Consider the following 20,077-nt stretch of genomic DNA (forward strand, 5'->3'; position numbering starts at 1 on the left):
TTCCTTAGCACTCTGATTTTAACAATGCAAGAAGCCAAATGCAGCACTTTACAGTGTACTCAAGAGTAGCTGTAAAAGATTGAACTTGAAACTTACAAAATTGAAACTAAAATATTCTATTTTTTTAATATGAGCCTTATATAAAGTAAGGTTCTACACTGGTTATCAGTACATCATTCAGTTCTGCCTCTGTATTTGATTTAACATAGTGACTTCGGTAAAATACAACTTTCAATGTTTAGGAAAATACACTTGGATCCCTATCAACGTTCCATATAGTACTTATGGCTTTTCTAGTTCCTTTCATGGGTTTCATACAACATGGATCATTTTACCGATTTATTGGACTTGTTTTTGTAAAGACTCCAAAGAGTTATTTTTACCATGTAAAACCAAGTCTTCCCTTAGTTTGCTGGATGTTACCATTGGTATTTAGCTCTTTTATTTCTTCAGTAGTGTTACAATTATAAGAAGGTAGCTGAGTGCCATTGATATCTCGTGCTTGGTAACTAGGTCTTATTCCTCCTCTTTCTCTGTAAACTGGTCCATGCCCACCACCTGCCCCTTCCTTTGCTGCTTTGAGAAGAGGATAAATATTTCGGGCTGTCTTGGATTCTGAATCAATTACTTGATTTGCATATTCTTGAAATTCCCGCTCCTTGCAAATTGCAATAACTTCTTTCTGGGCCTCATAGTTCAATTCTGCTTGTTTCTCATGCTGTTCTTTTGCCCGTTTTTCAACCTGTTTTGGGGAAGGGAATAACAAAGCTTAAATATTTCCACATGGTTAACTTGTGGTAGAATAGCTTAACAGGGCATAAAGTCGTGGAAGTCCTTATGTGACATTTTTTTAATAATTGGCTGTAAATACCTTTCTGATAAAAACAATTATTTGTTAATCACAATCTAACTCTAGTTAGAAATGCATAACTGACATTCTCCGTTTGTCCAGAGAATAGGTACAAAGTGAGCAGTAACCATGTGCTAGCAATGTGCCTGAATACTGATTCAGAGAGACCATTATCTGCAGCTGAAAGGGTACCTCAATCAACGTCATTCATTCAAGTCTTGACTGCTCAGTTAATTCTTACCCATATGGTTGCCAATTTGCACAGACCATGCTAAACTATCCCTAGATTTTGCAGATCCATGTACAAAATATGATTGTTGGGAACCTAGGCAGACTGCAGTACTCCCATAACATATTTGTATGGTTAGACTTTGGCATCTGAGCAGGAGATGGGGTGCTTGTCACTGGCAGTTGGTTTCAGCAGCTGAGAGGGGACTGGACAATGGTAGTAGTCGTGGGCCTATGAAGGGTTGAGCCTCAGTGTTGATCTATTAAGGTGATGGGGCAGCACAGCAGGCTGGGGAAGTCTCCCAAAAGCATGGGGCCTTGTGATGGCACATATTTGGCATACGGCTAGTGTTGGCACTGGTAGGGGATTTTGTGATACATGTCCACTGACAACTGGACTGAGACACCAAATGCTATTTTATATAATCCAACCTAGCAGCCATCATCAAAAGGGGACATCTTTCAGTCCACATTGGGCTTGAGTCACACAAGGTGTCTGGAGATGAAAGGATCTATATCCTACTGCCAATCCTGTGAACTAACGCTTTCCCCACTCATGTATATAAACTCTGCTTCACATTCCCACCCTTGCGCTGTGAAGACGTTGGTCCCTGAGAAACAACTCTTGAAGCATTATGTTTAAAGGGATAAAAATAATTTTCTCATGTTTCTCTTGTTTTGAACAGTACTGTGATAATATAAAGATTAGGTCTCATGCAAGACTCCTATACCATAGATGTATGTTGAAATAGCTTTGTAAAATGTCTGACAGTCTGATAATCCCCCTAGTTACCATTTGCTGGATTTGAGTCTCTTGCATTTTTATGTTTTCATTGCGATTTCTTCGTTTCTTGTCTTTCTCCATTTCCAGATAGATGCGGTCTGCTTCCATTAGTTCATGAAGCTTTTCTTTACCCTCTAATCTTGCCTCTCTTTCTCTCTCTTCTTTCATTTTTATCTATATTTTATAAAAAAAAAAATAATTAACTCAATTTGCTAAACCAACAAATTTGAAAACCATATTTTTCAGGCATATTTTATCATTCTACAGGCAAGTGACACTAAAAAACCAAAGGCCCATAATATTAAGACGCAGTGAAACATCAGCAAAACATTTCCAAAATCTAGTAATTCCACACACCTATGAGAGTTTCCCCTCGACTCCAAAGCTTTACATCATTTTTCTCAATATTTCCTAATTTTATCAGTGATTGATTAATGATGTAATGTCAGTCACCTGTCAATAGCCTACCAGAGTTGCTTGGAAAATCCCCCAGTGTTTCCTTAAAATGCTCATTTCATTATAACAGCAATTTTCAAACTGGCTGGTACACCACTTACTGGTGGTCCTCAGAGAGCTATCTTGTGACATGGTTCTGGTTACCCCATTGTTTTCAGATACTAATTTCCATTGAAAGTTGGTTAAAAAAATCATTACTTTTACTTTTCCACATAAGCAACTGTTGTAGAGGTTATGAAATCCAAAGCAGGAGGTACTTTGGCTGCACAGTTGTGAACAAGAGAGGTTATTCCCCTGTTTAGAAATGCGGTTAACAGCATGAAAATGTTGCAAACCCTGCACTATGTATTTACATGTACACATTCATGCTTTTTTGAGAGGTCTTTACTATGCTGGTAAAGAAGTCAAGGACCCAAGGATTTTTAATACTTTACTTGCTTACTAAACCTGGTGATTAACACATCACCCAGTAAGAGGCCATAGCTTTGTTGAGCCCATGAGTTTTAGTGGGTTGTAGTCAAATTGCCTGGAAGAAGCTGTGCTTCAGGTCCTCACCCTTGAGGGTTGTGAGAGGCTAGTCCCCTAGGAACAGCTCTTGAATCGTCACACTGCTTGAGTGGTATGCCAGTGATGTGTTCAGAGGAGTGATCAGAAGAGCACGTGGATGATTCTAGGAGGAGTGTGCATGAAGGAGACTAAAAATGGAAGAAGCAGGGACAATGTGATGGGTCAGATTATTCTGCCTCATTAAGTAGGATGGAAGCCAGCAGTCTGAAGACCATCTCCCCCACCAGGCAGACCAAGGCCACTCTAATGCCTGCGGGAGAGCAGCCCTCATTCCCTACTGACTCTGAGCTTGCAGGAGAGCAGGAGCATCAGCTAAGCGATTAGGTTACAGCTACCAGCCAGTATGCCCTTCTCACTAAAAGTGCCAAGTGATTATATTGGTTGTACTAGCTCAAAAAAAACTGTTTGAAATAATGAATATTAAAACTAAGAGATTTGCATCAATTCTCAATGATAACATAGACTTTCACTTTTAGTTGTTTGTGACACACAACCAGCCTGTTCATATACATTTTGTCTAAAGACTTGCTATCTACTTTAATTGTGAGATGTAAGTGTTGAACAGTACGTTCAATATGTATCTCCCACCATGAACTACAAAAACTATTGTTTTTCCCAAAAATATTTATAAGAATGACTGTACACAACCACATTAATGTAGCTTTTTCCTTAAGTATCTTACCACGGTGGCTCTGTGTTCTGCAATTGATTTCAATTCAGCTTTGGTTTTTTCTTCTTTCTCTTTGAGCTCTTTTTCCCACTCAGCTTCTCTCTCTGCAACATCTCTAGCAACACGTTCATCTATCCTCTCAAATGTCTGTTTCATTTGTTCAGCTAGATGGTTAATAGTAATATCCCTACGCTCCTGCATTAACCTATAGCAGAACAGCAATTAATGCAACATGTCAACGTTAAATAGATAAACCTGGTTTCCTTACAACTATCTCACTGGAATCTAATTATATGCAAGTATCTGATTAAGAAATCCGTTTTCCCCCTTCCTTTTTCTGTCTTTTCTCCCTTTCTTCACTGAAAGGAAATCACAGCCACATCATCATGTTGTTTTCCATCAGGATTTAGATAGTTTGGAACTGGTAAGAGAGTAAAAGGCTTGCAGACCAGATGAAAAGCCCACAGCTCCAGCACATGGATGTGGGGCCCAATGTCCTGCAACAGTAGCTCTCAGCCTTTCCAGACTACTATACCCCTTTTAAGAGTCTGATTTGTTTTCCCTACCCCCAAGTTTTACCTTACTTAAAAACTACTTTGCTTAAAAAAACAGACAAAAATACAAAAGTGTCACAGCACACTATTACTGAAAAATTGCTTACTGCCTTATTTTTACCATATAATTATAAAATTAATCAATTGGAATATAAATATTGTACTTTCATTTCAGTGTATCGTATACAGAGCAGTATAAACAAGTCATTCTCTGTATGAAATTTTAATTTGTACTAACTTCACTAGTGCTTTTTAGGTAGCCTGTTGTAAAAGTAGGCAAATATCTAGATGAATTGATGTACCCCCTGGAAGACCTCTGCACACCCTCAGGGGTACGCGTACCTCTGGTTAAGAACGATTTTCCTGCTAAGTCCACAAGCCTTGTACGATCAAGGTGAGTACTCAGCTCACCGCACATCATCTGTGACTACAAAGGGCCAATAGAAGGGGAACTCCTTTCAGACCTTTTCCTCTTTCATAACCTCCAAATACCATGAAGCACTTTGGTCCAGGTATCCATGCTGTAATACTGTAAGATCTTTTTTGCTGACTTAAGCGTTTAGAATGTTATCATAATCACGTGACAAAGGCATAATTCTGAATTTATACTTTATTTAATTCTCTAACATTTGACCCACCTGTTCATTTCAGTTTCTTTTTCTCTTCTCAGTTTGGCCATATTTTGTTTTGCTCTAAAGTGAGCTCGAATTTTATCATTCTCCTCTTCTTGTTTTTGTTTCTCTATAGCTTTAAGAATATCCTGGTCAGCAACATGCGCCTTTCAAAAAAAAAAAAAAAGTGTCCAATTATATATACTAAGACAAGTAGCTAAATCTTTTTAAAGAAAGAGGAAAAAATCTGATACAGACTTAAACCATACTATGTGAAATTATGGAGGTGCCCCTAGGCCTGCAGCAGGGAGAACAAGGTTCTGGAGGAGAGAAGCTTCTAGAAAAGGATCATTGTTCTTGCCCAGCCCTGAACTGCCTTACATTCTAAGACCCAAATTACCACAAGTTGCTGCAAAAGTAACATTAATATGCACCAATATTCTAATGCACACACTATTCATGCCAGCAACAGGAGATATCAATGCCATGCATGTACATGGTGCTCACTGACCCAGCAATGGGGCCTGAAACACTTGATACATGTCCCCTGACTTCAAGGTGCTACACTGGAAAGACCCTCTGTGCTTCTTGTCAATGAGCACCTGCAGAAAGGCTTTTTCACAGGTGTGAAGGAGAGATGGACTCGGGGTGCACTACCTCTTGGGCTCTGACATTTCTGGCCTCTGCCAGCTGCAGACCACAAATCAGAATCTGAGTCTAAACTTTACAGGGGAAAGTCAGTTTTATTTCCTATCCCACCTTATTGCCCAGGTTCAGTTTCCTTTTGAAGTCTGCGTGATGCTGAGGATGATGAAACTGGACCTACAGTGCATCATCATACATTTCATACTGTTTCAACAGGACAATATTATATTTTTCACTTTGTCTTAAACTGATGTGAGACATTGGGCTTAAACAGCTGCCAATGTTTCATCCCAAAGGTGGCTGTATTTCAGTAGTGATACAATTCCTGTATTGTGTACACCAGTGGTTCCCAAACTTGTTCCGCCGCTTGTGCAGGGAAAGCCCCTGCCAGGCCACACTGGTTTGTTTATCTGCCACGTCTGCAAGTTGGGCCGATCATGGCTCCCAGTGGCCGCAGTTCGATGCTCCAGGCCAATCGGAGCTGCTGGAAGCGGCAGCCAGTACATCCCTTGGCCCGCGCTGCTTCCAGCAGCTCCCATTGGCCTGGAGCTGTGAACCGTGGCCACTGGGAGCAGCGATCGGCTGAACCTGTGGACGTGGCAGGTAAACAAACCGGTGTGGCCTGGCAGGGGCTTTCCCTGCACAAGCGCCGGAACAAGTTTGGGAACCACTGGTGTACACACAAATTCTGCCCTTTAATGTCTGTGACCTTTTGAAGTCAATGAGTTGTGTGTGTGAATTTAAGGGCAGAACTTGGCCTGTAACTTGTGAAATGCATCCTTGACAATATTTACTGTTCAGTCAGGAGTCGCATGATTCTCCTGCATAGCTAGGTGTGCCATTAAAACATTGATTTCCCCCCCCCCCTGCTTTTACAGCTAGGAAGCAGTGTCAGACCTGCTAGTCAAGGGAACTATCTAGGCTCTCCTCACTTGAGGAGAAAACCTCAAATCACTCTGCCTTTTAGGCGTGGCAGGAGATTTCTGGTCTTCAGAACATATGAAAAAAAGAGAAACCGCTAAGCCGGAGCTCCTCTCTATGTCAGGGCATCCTGGCATAATCCAGGAGGTGCTCCACAAAGCTTCAGCTAAATGTGAGAGCAAACCTCTATATTTTTGGCAGCAAGACACAGCACAGCAACCCCTACAGACAGGACTATAATTCCAGGAGCTCTGGCCGCAGCAGCAGCCATCAACCTCTGGCAGTTCCCCCTTAAACAACAGAGGCTATGGCTACACTAAAGAGCTTATAGCGGTGCAGCTGTACTGATGCAGCTGCGCCGCTGTAAGCTCTCTAATGTAGCCACTCTAAGCCGATGGGAGAGAGCTGTCCCCTCGGCTTAATTACTCTAGCACCAGCGAGCAGGGGGGCTACATCGGCACTTAAATCGGCATAAATTATGTCGCTCAGGGGTGGCTAATTCACATCCCTGGGTGACGTAATTAAAGTTAAGTTGCAGTGTAGCCAGAGGCAGGAATATCAACACCTTCAATGTGTTTTTAAAAGGCAACTACCAGAAGAGGGGGTAGTAGCTAGGCCGCTCCCATCAGCAGTGACATCAGAGGCTCCACCAGCAGGTATTACCAAGGCCACTCCACATATTGAGTCAACTCTGAAGGCTCCTTCAGAGCTTCCTCACAGGCAAATGTTGGAATGACAAACTCAGCTAGCTGCAAGGAGATATTTGTACTTGCTGTGACAGATATGGCAATTTCCTGCAATATCATGGACAAACTTACTGAATTAAGTATAAGTATTTTAGGAGTTCATTTTTATTAAAAATGCAACTGCTTATGTATTATTGTGGGATTTTATGTAATGGGGGGTGGAGGCAGGGAAGGACTAACATAAATCCAGGGAAGTGTCATAAGCTTCCAGGGTCTCATTTAACAATGGGCCAAACAAGAGGGAATGTTTGGGATAAACAAAGTTAAGTGGGTTTCATAGGAAATATATGGGAGAAGGGAATGAAAATTCCCACCTCCGGACCCAACCTTTTGAAGCTATGACCTGAGGAAAAACCCATGGTCTATGAAATACCTATTCTCAGCTCAAAGGCCCAGGCAGTATAAAGGAATGACTCTCAGATTCATGACAGTGTTGTGAATTTGTAACCACTGAAAACCCATGTGGAGCTTGAAGGACTGACCCGATAACACAGTCCTTGTTGCAGTTAGGGTGATCTCTGATAATCTTACTAATGTGTGTAGGTTCTTTTATTGTTTTAATGTTTTTTCTGTAATGCTTTCACCTTAAGAAATAAATGTAATTACTTAGGACAAGGCCGGTGGTACCTTATCACTGTGGACAATTATTCTATATATAGCCTCTGAGAGAAAAGCAAAGCAGACCTGCTTAGGCAGTCTGATTTCTTGGAAAGTACACAGTGTAGGCAGTGAACTGTGCAGCCTGGAAATATCCAAATCAGGAGTGAGTGAGTGGTGTGTCTCTTGCCCAAGAGACATGACACCTGGGGAGCCGGGAGCCAGAAGCCTGACAGTGGGTGCCCTTGCTAGACACAAGGTGGAAATATAGGTGCAGTTGTCGTGAACTGTGACATTTGCCTGATAATTTTCTTCTGCTAGTAGTCAGTTTCACTTATTCCAACTAACCGTGTGGGGAACTTTCTCTCCATTGGCTTATCTGGACTTTTCTTATGCAGTAGGTGCATAAAATTCAGAAGGGAAATGTTTTCCCGATAGCCTCAATAATCTACATCAGGGCCCCTATTAAGGCATAGGCACCTATGTTTAGGTGCCCCAAGTCCTGGATTCATGTGATGAGGTGAAAATCGCAGTTTACTTTAGTTGCAAAGAAAAGCCCGAAAACACGACTCTAGTATAACTGATGCAGAGATATCTGCCTGAGTCTGCAAACAGCCTGAAACAACAGTTCTGAGTGGTGTGAACTGCTTCATGCACTTCAATGAGGTGTTAACTCCAAAATCTCCTGCTCTGGGGGACCTGCCAGTTGCATTCAGCAAAGGACTGCTCACAATGCATTTGGCAAACTGCAAATCAGCACGAAGAGCCAGGTTTTCAAAAGAGCACAGCACCTAGCAGCTTCCACTGTTTTCAGTGAGAGCTGTTAGGTTGAGTTTAGCAACTCTGAAAATCTGGTCATTTATTTAAGTATGTAAATATAAATGTAAGTCCCTAACTTTAAGCATTCTAGTTGAAAAATGTTGGGCTTTCTGCTTTTCTGTTACTTACACAATGCATCTTCCTATGTTCAAGTTTTTCCTCCAGTTTCTTTTCATTTTTTCTCTGCACTTCCAATTCATATAACTCGATCAGTCGTTGAATCTCTTCACCTTCTTTTTTTGCCTCTAATTTGTCTAATTCTGCCTGGTGCTTATGTTCCTTTATTCTAAAGTATAAAATAAAATATTAATACTAAAGAAGTAAGAAAATGTACACAGTACACAATGGACAAAGGTGACACATTTCTAAGAGTTAAACAACATTCACAGTGGTAGCCGAGTCAGTATGTATCAGCAAAAACAACGACGAGTCCTTGTGGCACCTTGGACACTAACACATTTATTTGGGCATAAGCTTTCGTGGGCTAAAACCCACTTCATCAGATGCATGGAATGAAAAATACAGTAAGCAGAATATATATTATAGCACATGAAAAGATGGTAGTTGCCTTACCAAGGGGCGGGTCAGTGCTAACAAGCCAATTCAATTAAGGTGGAAGTGGCCTATTCTCAACAGTTGACAAGAAGGGGTGAATACCAAGGGAGGGAAAATTACTTTTGTAGTGCTAACGAGGCCACTGCAATCAAGGTGGCCCATTTCCAACAGTTGACAAGGTGGTGTGAGTATCAGCAGAGGGAAAATTACTTTTTGTAGTGACCCATCCACTCCCAGTCTTTATTCAGGCCTAATTTGATGGTATCCAGTTTGCAAATTAATTCCAGTTCTGTAGTTTCTTGTTGCAGTCTGTTTTGAAGATTTTTTGTTGAAGAGTTGCCACTTTTAAATCTGTTAGAGTGTCCAGGGAGACTGAAGTGTTCTCCTACTGGTTTTTGAATGTTACGATTCTTGATGTCTGATTTGTGTCCATTTATTCTTTTGCGTAGAGACTGTCCGGTTTGACCAATGTACATGGCAGAGGGGCATTGCTGGCACATGATGGCATATATCACATTGGTAGATGTGCAGGTGAAAGAGCCCCTGATGGTGTGGCTGATGTGGTTAGGTCCTATGATGGTGTGCCTTGAATAGATATGCAGACAGATTTGGCAACGGGATTTGTTGCAGGGATTGGTTCCTGAGTTAGTGTTTTTGCTGTGTGGTGTGTAGTTGCTGCTGAGTATTTGCTTCAGGTTGGGGGGCTGTCTGTAAGCGAGGACTGGCCTGTCTCCCAAGATCTGTGAGAGTGATGGGTCGTCCTTCAGGATAGGTTGTAGATCCTTGATGATGCGCTGGAGAAGTTTTAGTTGGGGCCCGAAGGTGATGGCTAGTGGCGTTCTGTTACTTTCTTTGTTGGGCCTGTCCTATAGTAGGTGACTTCTGGGTACCCTTCTGGCTCTGTCAATCTGTGTCTTCACTTCACCAGCTGGGTAATGTAGTTTAAGAATGCTTGATAGAGATCCTGTAGGTGTTTGTCTCTGTCTGAGGGATTGGAGCAAATGCAGTTGTATCTTAGAGCTTGGCTGTAGACAATGGATTGCGTGATGTGATCTGGATGAAAGCTGGAGACATGTAGGTAAGTATAGTGGTCAGTAGGTTTCCGGTTTAGGGTGGTGGTTATGTGACCATCACTTATTTGCACTGAAGTGTTCACAAAGTGGATCTCTTGTGTGAACTGCTGTCTGAACTGAAGGCAGGTAAAGTGTCAGAATTCAAAATCAAAGTGATGCATTTTAAAGCCATTGGCCCAAATCCTCAAGCCAATGCTTGACCCAAGTACAAAATGAGAACTTAGTAACTCTGGGTGTTGTAAAAGGAATTTTTTCCCCAACTCACATGGCAGCAACAGAATTTCCCAGAGGCAGTAACCATCACAGCCCTAATATGCTCCTTCCACTGTGGGAAGAAAAGGAAGATATACCACAACCTTGTACAATGGTATTCTGAAAGTTGATGCACAAATCCTCCCCATCTTCTCTGCAGCGGAACTACACTAGTGCCATTGCCAGAAGCCCTTTATATTCAAAGAATGGAGCAGGATTTCCTCATAATGGATTCGTGCGGTGCAACATTTGAATTTAGTAGCAGCTCCTTAGAGTAAGTTTTCAGATATCAAGAAAGAGACAGAACCACTGATAATTCCTTTCCAGGATGATTTGTTTGCCAGCCATGTTGTCCCTGAAAGGGTTAACTGAGAAACAAGATGGAACTCTGAGGAAGTGTCTATAAGCAATTGGGAGTTTGGAAGGGTTGGGGCACTGCCGAAGAAAGTTGTTAGACATGGGGTCTGCATCTGGGAGTGTCCTTGAGACCCAGAGCTAGAAATAATGTCTAGTCACTACCAAGACCCAGGGGGCTTAGAAGTACATGGGATCCAGTGATTGGTTCCATGAAAGACTGGTATCCTTCCAGAGAGTGAGGCTGGGCCAGGTTGTGACAATTACATTATACTTCTAGCAAAATTTACTAAAGTATGCAGGATGGAAGATGTGCTCAGTGAATTAGTACAGAGCCCCAATTTTGTTGCAATTTTTATGATATCTGCAATATAAATTTCCTGGGAATAAGATCTGTTGATTGTAGAATAGCCTCCTGAGGAAAGTAGTATAAGTTCCTTCCCAAAGGAAGCAGTGGGGCTTTTAAAACTGGACTGTTTTAAATATTAGACAAAATATTAAACTGTCACTATAATTCTGGATGGCCAAGAAGATGGAATGGATGATCTAATGGTCTTTCTCTCTCTACTGAGAAAATGACAGCGTATTTTGTTTGTTAAAAATTCCTGGTAACTCATTTGTTTAGCAGATGAACACTAGATTTCTTTTAACAACAGCAGTTTAACTCAATTTATTAGTCAGAAACAGCCCTGTTTTACTTACTGTTCCAGATGGTCTCTGCAAAGTGCCTGTCGATTCATATAGCGTTCATATGCCTTTTCCTGCTCTTTAAGAATAGCTTTTTCGCGCTCACGTTCCATTTCTTCTTCCTTTTTTTTGTAAATATCTGGCTTTGTCTTTTTAAATTCAATCTGAGCATCTCTTTCCTTTAGGACCTCAGTAAGTAAAAGTGCTTTCTACAAAACGGAATTGGAACATTTCATGTTTATTTTATTACACATTCATGTATGTTCAAAGAAACAATATAATTTGAATTAAAGACAATAAACCATCTACAAACATGTAACCCTTTCACTCTCTCATTCTGATAATATTGATAAGTTTTGGCCTGTTCTATGGCCTCCTTCCGCTTTGCTGCTTGAAATTGTGCTTCCTCCAGATCAAGTAGTTTTCTTTCTTCTTCCTCCTTTTCTTCTCGCAATTTTTTAGCTTTAAGTTTTCTCTGTGCCTGGCCCTAAATGCAGATAAAACTCATTTCCATTACAGATCACACTGAAAAGAACTGACTCAAAAATCTACAACTTCTTCAAAAGACCAAATCAGCAAGAAGTTGATTATACCTACTTATGTCTAAAGTGAACAGTCAAACAATTTTTGTGCTGCTGTCCTGTTTTTAAATATCTATTAGAAATTTAGGTGTATAATAAAAATGCTTTGCAGTTAAAAAGCATATTTCATATGAGGATCTCAAAGTGTTTTATGAGTAGTTATAGTAAGCTTCACATCACTGGATAAAGGATATGGATCACTTCAATCACCCCTGATGTGCAGCCATCTCTGAGATAATAAGCAGCAGTTTAACAGCACTGCAGTATGTAGCAGTTTAGGACAGGAAGTAAAGAAAAGACTTGCCCACTGAAATATTTTGAACAAGAATCCTGTAGGGAGAAGGGAAAGACTGGAGGCCTGGTGGGCAAGCGGCGCCATTGGCAGTCTGCAGGGAAGACGGAGACCTTTCCTTCACACCTCTTACTCTCTCCTTCTCTCTATGATCCTGTTTTAAACTTATCCATGACATGACATGGGCAGGTCTATGGTGTACCTAAGCAGGAGACAGAATTAATAAGCAGGCCCACCAAAAAGTAGACTCCGGTTATAGTGAAACTCTTAATAGAAGTTTTTGTTTGTGTGTGTGTATGTGTCTGTACATGGAGAAGGGAGGGAAAGAGTGCACTCTGAGTGTTCTAATGTATATGACAAGTAACCATCCAATTTCCAAACGTACATGTCACTTACTGCAATGGTGTTGGGCCAGTTTTTCACAACTGCTTTGGAACGTAAGTGCATATCTTTCCGTTCTTTCCTCTCTGCATGAATCCGTGCTGCTTCTCTAGCTGCACTGTCAACACTGTCTCGAATCCTTACCCATTCTGCCTTTGGCAGAACAGTAACCTGGCGCAGATCCACTCCAGTTGGAAGAAAAATACTATCTGGAACATTATATTCTTCTAAACCATTTGCTGCTATGTGAAAGAAAGAACAAAAGAATGAGTTCACTCACTTTGTAGCACTTCTGACCAGAAAATTGTGGGTTCAAACCCACACCAAGATTTGGACTCCTACCCAGTGCTGACAGTAAAGCATCATATTAGTTTGACTCTACAATGTAATGTAATTCTAGTATCCAGGAGCAGGAGCACAGTCAGAACGAACCCTCAGCTCCAGAGCCTCGTGTTACTTGACAGACCAATGTGTCCTGTTTTCCTGTACTTTTCAGGCCCTCAACTCCTCCTGCCAGTCATTAATTTTCAGAAAATGTCCTTCATGTTGGTCATTACTGCTTTAAAAAACAGATATTTGAGTAACGTTAAATTCAACCTTGCCCATCTGATTTGTAAGAGTACTGTATGACAAATCTAAAAAAGGGGACAACTTTTACCTGTTCTGACAATGATGTTTAAAATTAAAACCTACTTTTAGATAAAATCACTTCTCTGCTAATTGCCCTTTGGCTGGTGCACTGGGCCTGGTCTTCCACCTCTAAACAAGGAGATTTGCACAAACCAAAGTTTCAACAGTAGTATACTGTATGTAGCCATGATTGTTTAGCATAGGTTGCATCTTTATATAAGTGGCCTGATTTACTCCTACAATAGTTTCACATACCTGTAACTTCATTAATTTCAGTTGAGTTACTCCTATGTATACCCTTGTGAGAGGAGAAACAGGCTCTAGAAATCTACTTGCATGTCTCTAAGAAGCCAGAGCTGGGCGGGAATTTAAGACGGAAGGTTTTTACCATGTGAGATACTGCTTTCTCTGACAGAGATATTTTATGTCTGTTTGTTCTTTGTTTACAATCTCTATTGCCAGTTTTCTTAAAGGGTCACCCAGCAAAGGACTGCATAAAGGGGGTTGTATTGTATTTCCCCTGCACTCTTGTGTGATGCCAGGGCTCATTTGGAGTGAGAATGGAGAAAGAGGATTACATCTTCTTCACTGCACTTCACATCCTACACCTCTTTAGGCTCAGCATCTAACCCGCTGGTTCCGGGAACTGGTAATGCCTCCCTTGTGTCCTGGCATTGTCCCCTCTGTATGTAAGTGTGCTGTCTTCCTTGTGTCGGGCATGTCAGCTCCCCGTTTGGGCACCACGTCCCCCACCTGTCTGGGCACCACCACGTCACACATGTAGGCACCATTCACCTCAAATGTCCCTCACTTCAATGGCCACCCCTGTTCTTCACCCCCCACGTCACTGCTTTACTGGTCAGTGTAGTCTCCCCTGCCTCAGGGTGCCGCCGTGGCTACGGGCCAGCGACACCCAAGGAAGGAAGGAAGCCCCGGGGTTGTGTGGTGCATTAGCCAGGGGGCGTATCCGTCTCTCCTGTGGGGTCTTTGCCGCACACCGACCCATCCCAGGCCGTGGCACAGGTTCGCCTGGCCCGTGCGCCACGTCGCAGGCTGCGGGGCCGGGCGCTGCGCTCGCTGGGGCCGGGCACGACACCACACGGCTCAGAGGTGGACGGCCTCGCCCCCAGGCCGCTCTTAGCACCACGTCCCGGCACCGTCCCCCGCCACTCGCGTGTCGCCCCGAGCGTGGTCTCCGCGTAGCCCCGGCAGCCTCGTGTCACTCACGCGTGGGCTCCGGTCTCTGGCCTTTGCGCCTCCCATACAGCACCGCGGGCCTGGCGGCCGCGTCCATAACCCTACGAGCGGGGCCGGCGGGCGCCCAGCTCGCTCGGTGCCTGTGTACGGCGGTTACCAGGCAACCGAAGGGCGGGGGGAGACAGACGGCACGACTGGCTGAGAGGCGTGTCACGTGACGTCGCGGGGCGGAGCCGGAAGCGGGGGGCTCCGTGTCAGAGCTGGAGGACCGGAGTTGTCGCAGCGCCTGCCCCAGTCGGGCGCCTCCCCGCTATGTAGGTGTAGCCCCCGTCGGGCGCCTCGTTCCGCTGGCGGTTCCTGTCCCCGCTCGGGCCGGACCTGCAGCCGCCCAGAGGCTGAGGGTGAGCGCTCCGCGCGGCCCCGTGCGGCCCGGCTGCCGCTGCCGCCGCGAGCCTCGCCCGGGCTCCTGTCGGAGCTCGCCTCTGGGGCCTCGCCAGGCCGGGACGCCGCGTCCGGCGCTAGCACAGCGCTGCCGCCGCCGCCGGCCTCCCATCCCTGCCGGCCCCTGCCCTGTGGCCACGTCGCTGGGCTCCCCTGGTCCCCGGGCTACTATGCAAACGGCCTGCCCGGCTTCTGAGAGAGTCCCTGGCCTGCTCCCCCCGCCGCTCCGTTCCGTTCGCGCCAGCCTCTCCTGCGGGCCGCCTTGCGGCGTGCTGCCGGCCTGCTGGCTGCCCCCTCCCTTCGGCAGCTCCCTTCCCCGGAGCGCAGCTGGAAACCTTGCTCGCCTTTGCTTGTGCTTTGCGCTCCCTCTGCTCCTGTGTCATGCTGTGGGGGGTTCTGGGGGCGGGGATGGAGTTTCCAAAAGAGTGATATTGCCTAATACTGGATGGTCCTTTCTCCTTCTGTGTGAAGTGTCCTTTATAGAGTTACTGAGGCTGAGACGAGAGAGAGTTCGAGCTGTAGCTTAAATATTGTTAACACAACCGCTGTCGACTTGCCTGGCTTCTTTCCGAATGAAGAAAAGGTGATGAACGAACTTATTACTAAGATAAACAAAATATGTGCCTACAACTGTGCTAACCAAAGGGTGAGGTGTTTCCTCCAGGGTATTCAGATACCCTGGGCCTGGTCCATAAACTCTAATGCTGCAGGACCACAGTATATTAAGAGTCACCTACAAATCTCCCCATAGTAAGTCAACACTAATATTCACCACCAGCATTATTTGCTTTCTTGATTTTGAGTCAAGGTGGCTGCTTGAATGTTGTTACTAATTGTTGTTGTTTTTAAGGGGTGGGTGGGAGAAAACGGGTTAAAGTCCTAGCAACAGCAGCATCTCCAAATGTGTGTCTCAAGGTTTTCATAAAAAGCTTCTATCTCCTGTCTGCAAGCTGAAGAATTTAAGCTGTGAGGGTTGCTTTGGCTGGTGATGTGGATAAAAATTTTTAGAACTCAAGTGCAACCTGGCTGTTTAAATGATGCTGTCCAAGGAACTGGAAATGGCCCAACTTGATTATCATACACATTGTAAGGAGAGTGATCACTTTAGATAAGCTATTACCAGCAGGAGAGTGGGGTGGGAGGAGGTATTTTTTCATGCTTTGTGTGTATATAAAAAGATCTTCTACACTTTCCACAGTATGCATCCGATGAAGTGAGCTGTAGCTCACAAAAGCTTATGCTCAAATAAATTGGTTAGTCTCTAAGGTGCCACAAGTACTCCTTTTCTTTTTGTGAATACAGACTAACACGGCTGTTACTCTGAAGATTGAGCTTGTGTCAGCAAAGACTAGTGAGTAACAATATAATTATGTTGCTTCAGATACTTTTTATACTATCTAATTAAAAATGTAATTGGATAGTGAATTAGAATTTGACCTTTAGAGATAATCTTGCTTGAGCATAACCTTTCCCACAGCTGTAGCACTCATAAACAGCTCACTATGTTTATACATTTGTCTTGACTTCTTTTTTCTTTCAGAATTGCACTTTTCCAAGCAGGAGGTCATGGTAGGAATTAAATACTTAGCAGAAGCTTCTGTTATATAAAGAAAATATTTCTCTTTTTTTTTTTTTCAGAATATATTCTTATCTAACAACTATGAAGTTTCTGCTGGTTTTTGACTTTGACTATACGGTCATAGATGAAAACAGTGACACCTGGATTGTGAAATGTGCTCCTGAGGAAAAACTGCCTAACAAACTAAGAAACTCCTATCAAAAAGGACATTGGACAGAATATATGAGCAGGGTCTTTAGATATTTGGGAGACAGTGGAGTAAAAGAAGATGAAATGAAAAGAACTATGACAACAATTCCTTTCACTACAGGAATGAGAGATCTTTTAGATTTTATTGGCAAGAACAAAGATGTATTTGATTGCATAATAATTTCAGATTCTAATACAGTATTTATTGACTGGATTTTGAAAGCTGCTAACTTTCATGAAGTGCTTGATGAAGTGTTTACAAATCCTGCAACTTTCAGTGGCGCTGGCTATCTTACTGTGCAGAATTTTCACAGTCATCATTGTGCAAAGTGCCCTAAAAACCTCTGCAAAAGAAAAGTGTTAGAAGAATTTGTAGATAAAAAGTTACACCAAGGAGTAAAATATATAAAAATTGTGTATGTAGGTGATGGTGGGAATGATCTCTGTCCAGTAACTTTTTTAAAGAAGGATGATATTGCTATGCCCAGACAAGGGTACACATTACAGAAAATGATTTCTCAGATGTCTGAGGATCTTGATCCTGTGCAGTCTTCTGTTCTAGTTTGGTCATCAGGTATTGAAATTCTGTCTCATTTGAAATTACTTATGAGGGAGTAACTCAAATTATAGAGATGGGTAAAAGTAAATTGGTAAAGGTATTTTATCTTGTGTGGAGTGAATAATACTAACCATATCTGTCTCAAAGCACACAGTCACAATTTTGGGATGCTATTATCTGAAACTAAGGCATTGAAATACAGGATATAAAGTATTGTATTTACTCTTTACCGTAGTGGGAAAGTGAGCATGTTGAAATGGATTATTTATTATATGGAAAAACACTTAGTATGAGCTTTTTCCATTCATTTAAATGGGGGGTGGCAGGGAGGGCACAGGGGGAAGGGAGCAGGGAGAAAGGCTGGAAAGAGGATAATTTATTACAACTATTTTTTTTTTTTTCCAAATCTTGACTTTACCAGTTTGTGCAAATTACTTCTCGTCAGATATTTAGGGGGAGAGGCAGGGTTAGTGCACAGAACAATGGCTTTTAATGGAGGGTTCATCTATATGTATAAGATTTATATTAGGCACTAAAAGCAAGGTACTGCCACTGTTGGTTTTGTATATTTGTTAAAGCAGCAAAAATATTTTAATATGTAAATTAATGTTTATGGTCTTGTATATTTGGTTTAAAGGGACATATTAGTTAAATATTTAGTATTTATTTTAAACAAAAGCAAGTTTTCCAATAGTTTTTATTGGCTTTAAGAACATAAGAATGTCATACTGGGTCAGACCAAAGGTCCATCTAACCCAGTATCCTGTCTTCTGACCGTGGCCAATGCCAGGTGCCCTAGAAGGAATAAACAGAACAGGTACTCATCAAGTGATCCATCCCCTGTTGCTCATTCCCAGCTTCTGGCAAACAGAGGCTAAGGACACAATTCCTGAATCTAAACATTGTCTGTCTAAAAGAGTAATATGTGTTTGTGCAATATGTTTAATTGCCTTTCAAGGCATACTTACTGGAGCTCAAATGCTCAAAGCTTATGGGTGGAAAGAGTGCCTTTTGTCCCTCAAAGACATTTCCTCTGTTTCCTTAAGGAAACAGTATGTTTAAGGAACAAGAGTTCTCTTCAATTCTCATTCAGAAACATGATGCAACACATGTCAATAGGGAGCCACTCCACAGGAAATTATTTTTAGTCATGGATTCTATTTGTTTTTCACTATACATGATTTCTGTCACCTCTTCAGAAATATAAGAGTAATTGAATCACAACTGTTGCCATAAAGGGTTTGCCGCCTTCCATCTTGCACACTGTAATTCTCTTCTCACTCTCCGCCATCTCATCCACATACTGAGGGCATATCTATGTTATGAAATTAGGTCAATTTTATAGAAGTCGATCTTTAGGAACCGATTTTATACAGGCTATCGTGCATGTCCCTACTAAGTGCATTAGGTCAGCGGAGTGTGTCCTCAATACCTTGTCTAGCATCGACTGACGAAGTGGTGCACTGTGGGTAGCTATCCCACAGTCCCCGCTGCCCATTGGAATTCTGAGTTAAGCTCCCAATGCCTCCCAAAAACATGGTCGCGGGTGGTTTTGGGTACATGTTGTTAGTTCCCCTGCCTCCCTCACTCCCTCTTTGAAAGCAACAGCAAACAATCATTTCACGCCTTTTTTCCTGGTGCCACAGCACGGCAACCAGGGAGCCCACTCAGCTGCACTCCGCTTTTGTGAGCATTGCGAACACCTTGCGCATTATCCTGCAGTATGCCTAGAACCTAATTAGGAGCCGCCCCCAGCATGAGGAAGACTGTGAGGAAGTCAGGGACACAGAGGTTCCTGAAAGCACGGGATGTGGCAATTGGGATATCATTGGGGTATTTTGATACAGTGGAATGCCAATTCTGGGCCTGGCAAAGAAGTACAGACTGATGGGACCACATAGTGTTGCAGGTCTGGGATGATTCCCAGTGGCTGCGAAACTTTCACATGCATAAGGCCACTTTCATGGAACTTTGTGAGTTGCTTTCCCCCGCCCTGAAGCGCATGAATACCAAGGTGAGATCTGCCCTGACAGTTGAGAAGCGAGTGGCGATAGCCCTGTGGAAGCTTGCAATGCCTGACTGCTACCGGTCAGTCAGGAATCAGTTCGGAGTGGGCAAATCTACTGTAGGGGCTGCTGTGATCCAAGTAGTCAGGGCAATCAGTACCCTTCTGCTAAGAAGGGTAGTGACTCTGGGAAATGTGCAGGTCATAGTGGATGGCTTTGCTGCAATGGGGTTCCCTAACTGTGGTGGGGCAATAGACGGAACGCATATCCCTATCTTGGCACCAGAGCACCTTGCCAAAGAGTACATAAACCAGAAGGGGTGCTTCTCAATGGAGTTGCAAGCCTTCATGCATTCAGCTGTGCCCTATCAGTGCAGGAGGATTGCATGAGCTCAAAAAACATGTCAGCGTGGGTGCATTTTTTTCACCTTCTAATCTGCACTAACCTCAGGGACAAAGTTGATGGGGGGAACATAGAACCATTTGCAGCTGCAGGGAGGAAAAAAAGGGAGAGTAGACTTTTAAGATGATACATTTCTGAGAACAAAAGGGAGACTCTTTCACAGTGAATCAAGCAATTCACAACAGAGAGCACATATGTTTTAGGTGCAAGGTTGCATTTTGCCTTTTATATTGAGCGCCTGCCAGTATGGGGTGACACATCACACACAGCTGGGCAACAGAATTTGATTTGCAGGCAGCCATGGTAAGCCAAAGGGTACGTGGGGTTGGCTTTTTCCACGTTCATAATGTGGGAATGGTTTCAAACTGCAGCAACCGATAGCTGGTTTCCCATAGCAACCGATGCTGGTTGTGTTTGCCACTTAAAAGGAGGGGCTGTGGTTTTGGGGTGG

At 43.1% G+C, this 20,077-nt stretch overlaps 2 protein-coding genes across 8 annotated transcripts; one reads left to right on the forward strand and one right to left on the reverse strand.

Annotated features, from left to right (window-relative positions):
* Positions 1-104: 104 nt before the first annotated feature.
* Positions 105-14,619, reverse strand: CFAP210 (cilia and flagella associated protein 210). 5 transcript variants are annotated; one of them, XM_073305770.2, is made up of 9 exons: positions 14,481-14,619; positions 12,639-12,865; positions 11,683-11,856; positions 11,385-11,578; positions 8,578-8,734; positions 4,748-4,887; positions 3,568-3,760; positions 1,872-2,036; positions 105-742 (listed from the first exon to the last, which is right to left on the reverse strand). In XM_073305770.2, exons 1-9 carry the CDS (start codon positions 14,545-14,547, stop codon positions 380-382), a joined length of 1,680 nt encoding a protein of 559 aa, XP_073161871.1. In that variant the 5' UTR covers positions 14,548-14,619; the 3' UTR covers positions 105-379. The 5 variants fall into 5 exon arrangements, with proteins under 5 accessions (XP_073161871.1, XP_073161877.1, XP_073161876.1 ...); XM_073305776.2 differs by lacking the exon at positions 14,481-14,619 and adding an exon at positions 12,255-12,444 and having other exon boundaries at positions 12,628-12,731; XM_073305775.2 differs by lacking the exon at positions 14,481-14,619 and adding an exon at positions 12,255-12,444 and having other exon boundaries at positions 12,639-12,722.
* A 37-nt stretch (positions 14,620-14,656) lies between these two features.
* On the forward strand, positions 14,657-17,825 carry PHOSPHO2 (phosphatase, orphan 2). Of its 3 annotated transcripts, none has more exons than XM_073305778.2 (3): positions 14,657-14,764; positions 15,363-15,474; positions 16,530-17,825. In XM_073305778.2, the coding sequence occupies exons 2-3, from the start codon at positions 15,464-15,466 to the stop codon at positions 17,275-17,277; spliced, it is 759 nt and encodes a 252-aa protein (XP_073161879.1). In that variant the 5' UTR covers positions 14,657-14,764; positions 15,363-15,463; the 3' UTR covers positions 17,278-17,825. The 3 variants fall into 3 exon arrangements, with proteins under 3 accessions (XP_073161879.1, XP_073161878.1, XP_073161880.1); XM_073305777.2 differs by having other exon boundaries at positions 14,669-14,851; XM_073305779.2 differs by lacking the exons at positions 14,657-14,764; positions 15,363-15,474 and adding an exon at positions 16,206-16,242.
* Positions 17,826-20,077: the final 2,252 nt, after the last annotated feature.

Source organism: Lepidochelys kempii, chromosome 11, assembly GCF_965140285.1.
Source record: "Lepidochelys kempii isolate rLepKem1 chromosome 11, rLepKem1.hap1, whole genome shotgun sequence".
NCBI classification, from domain to species: Eukaryota; Metazoa; Chordata; order Testudines; family Cheloniidae; genus Lepidochelys; species Lepidochelys kempii.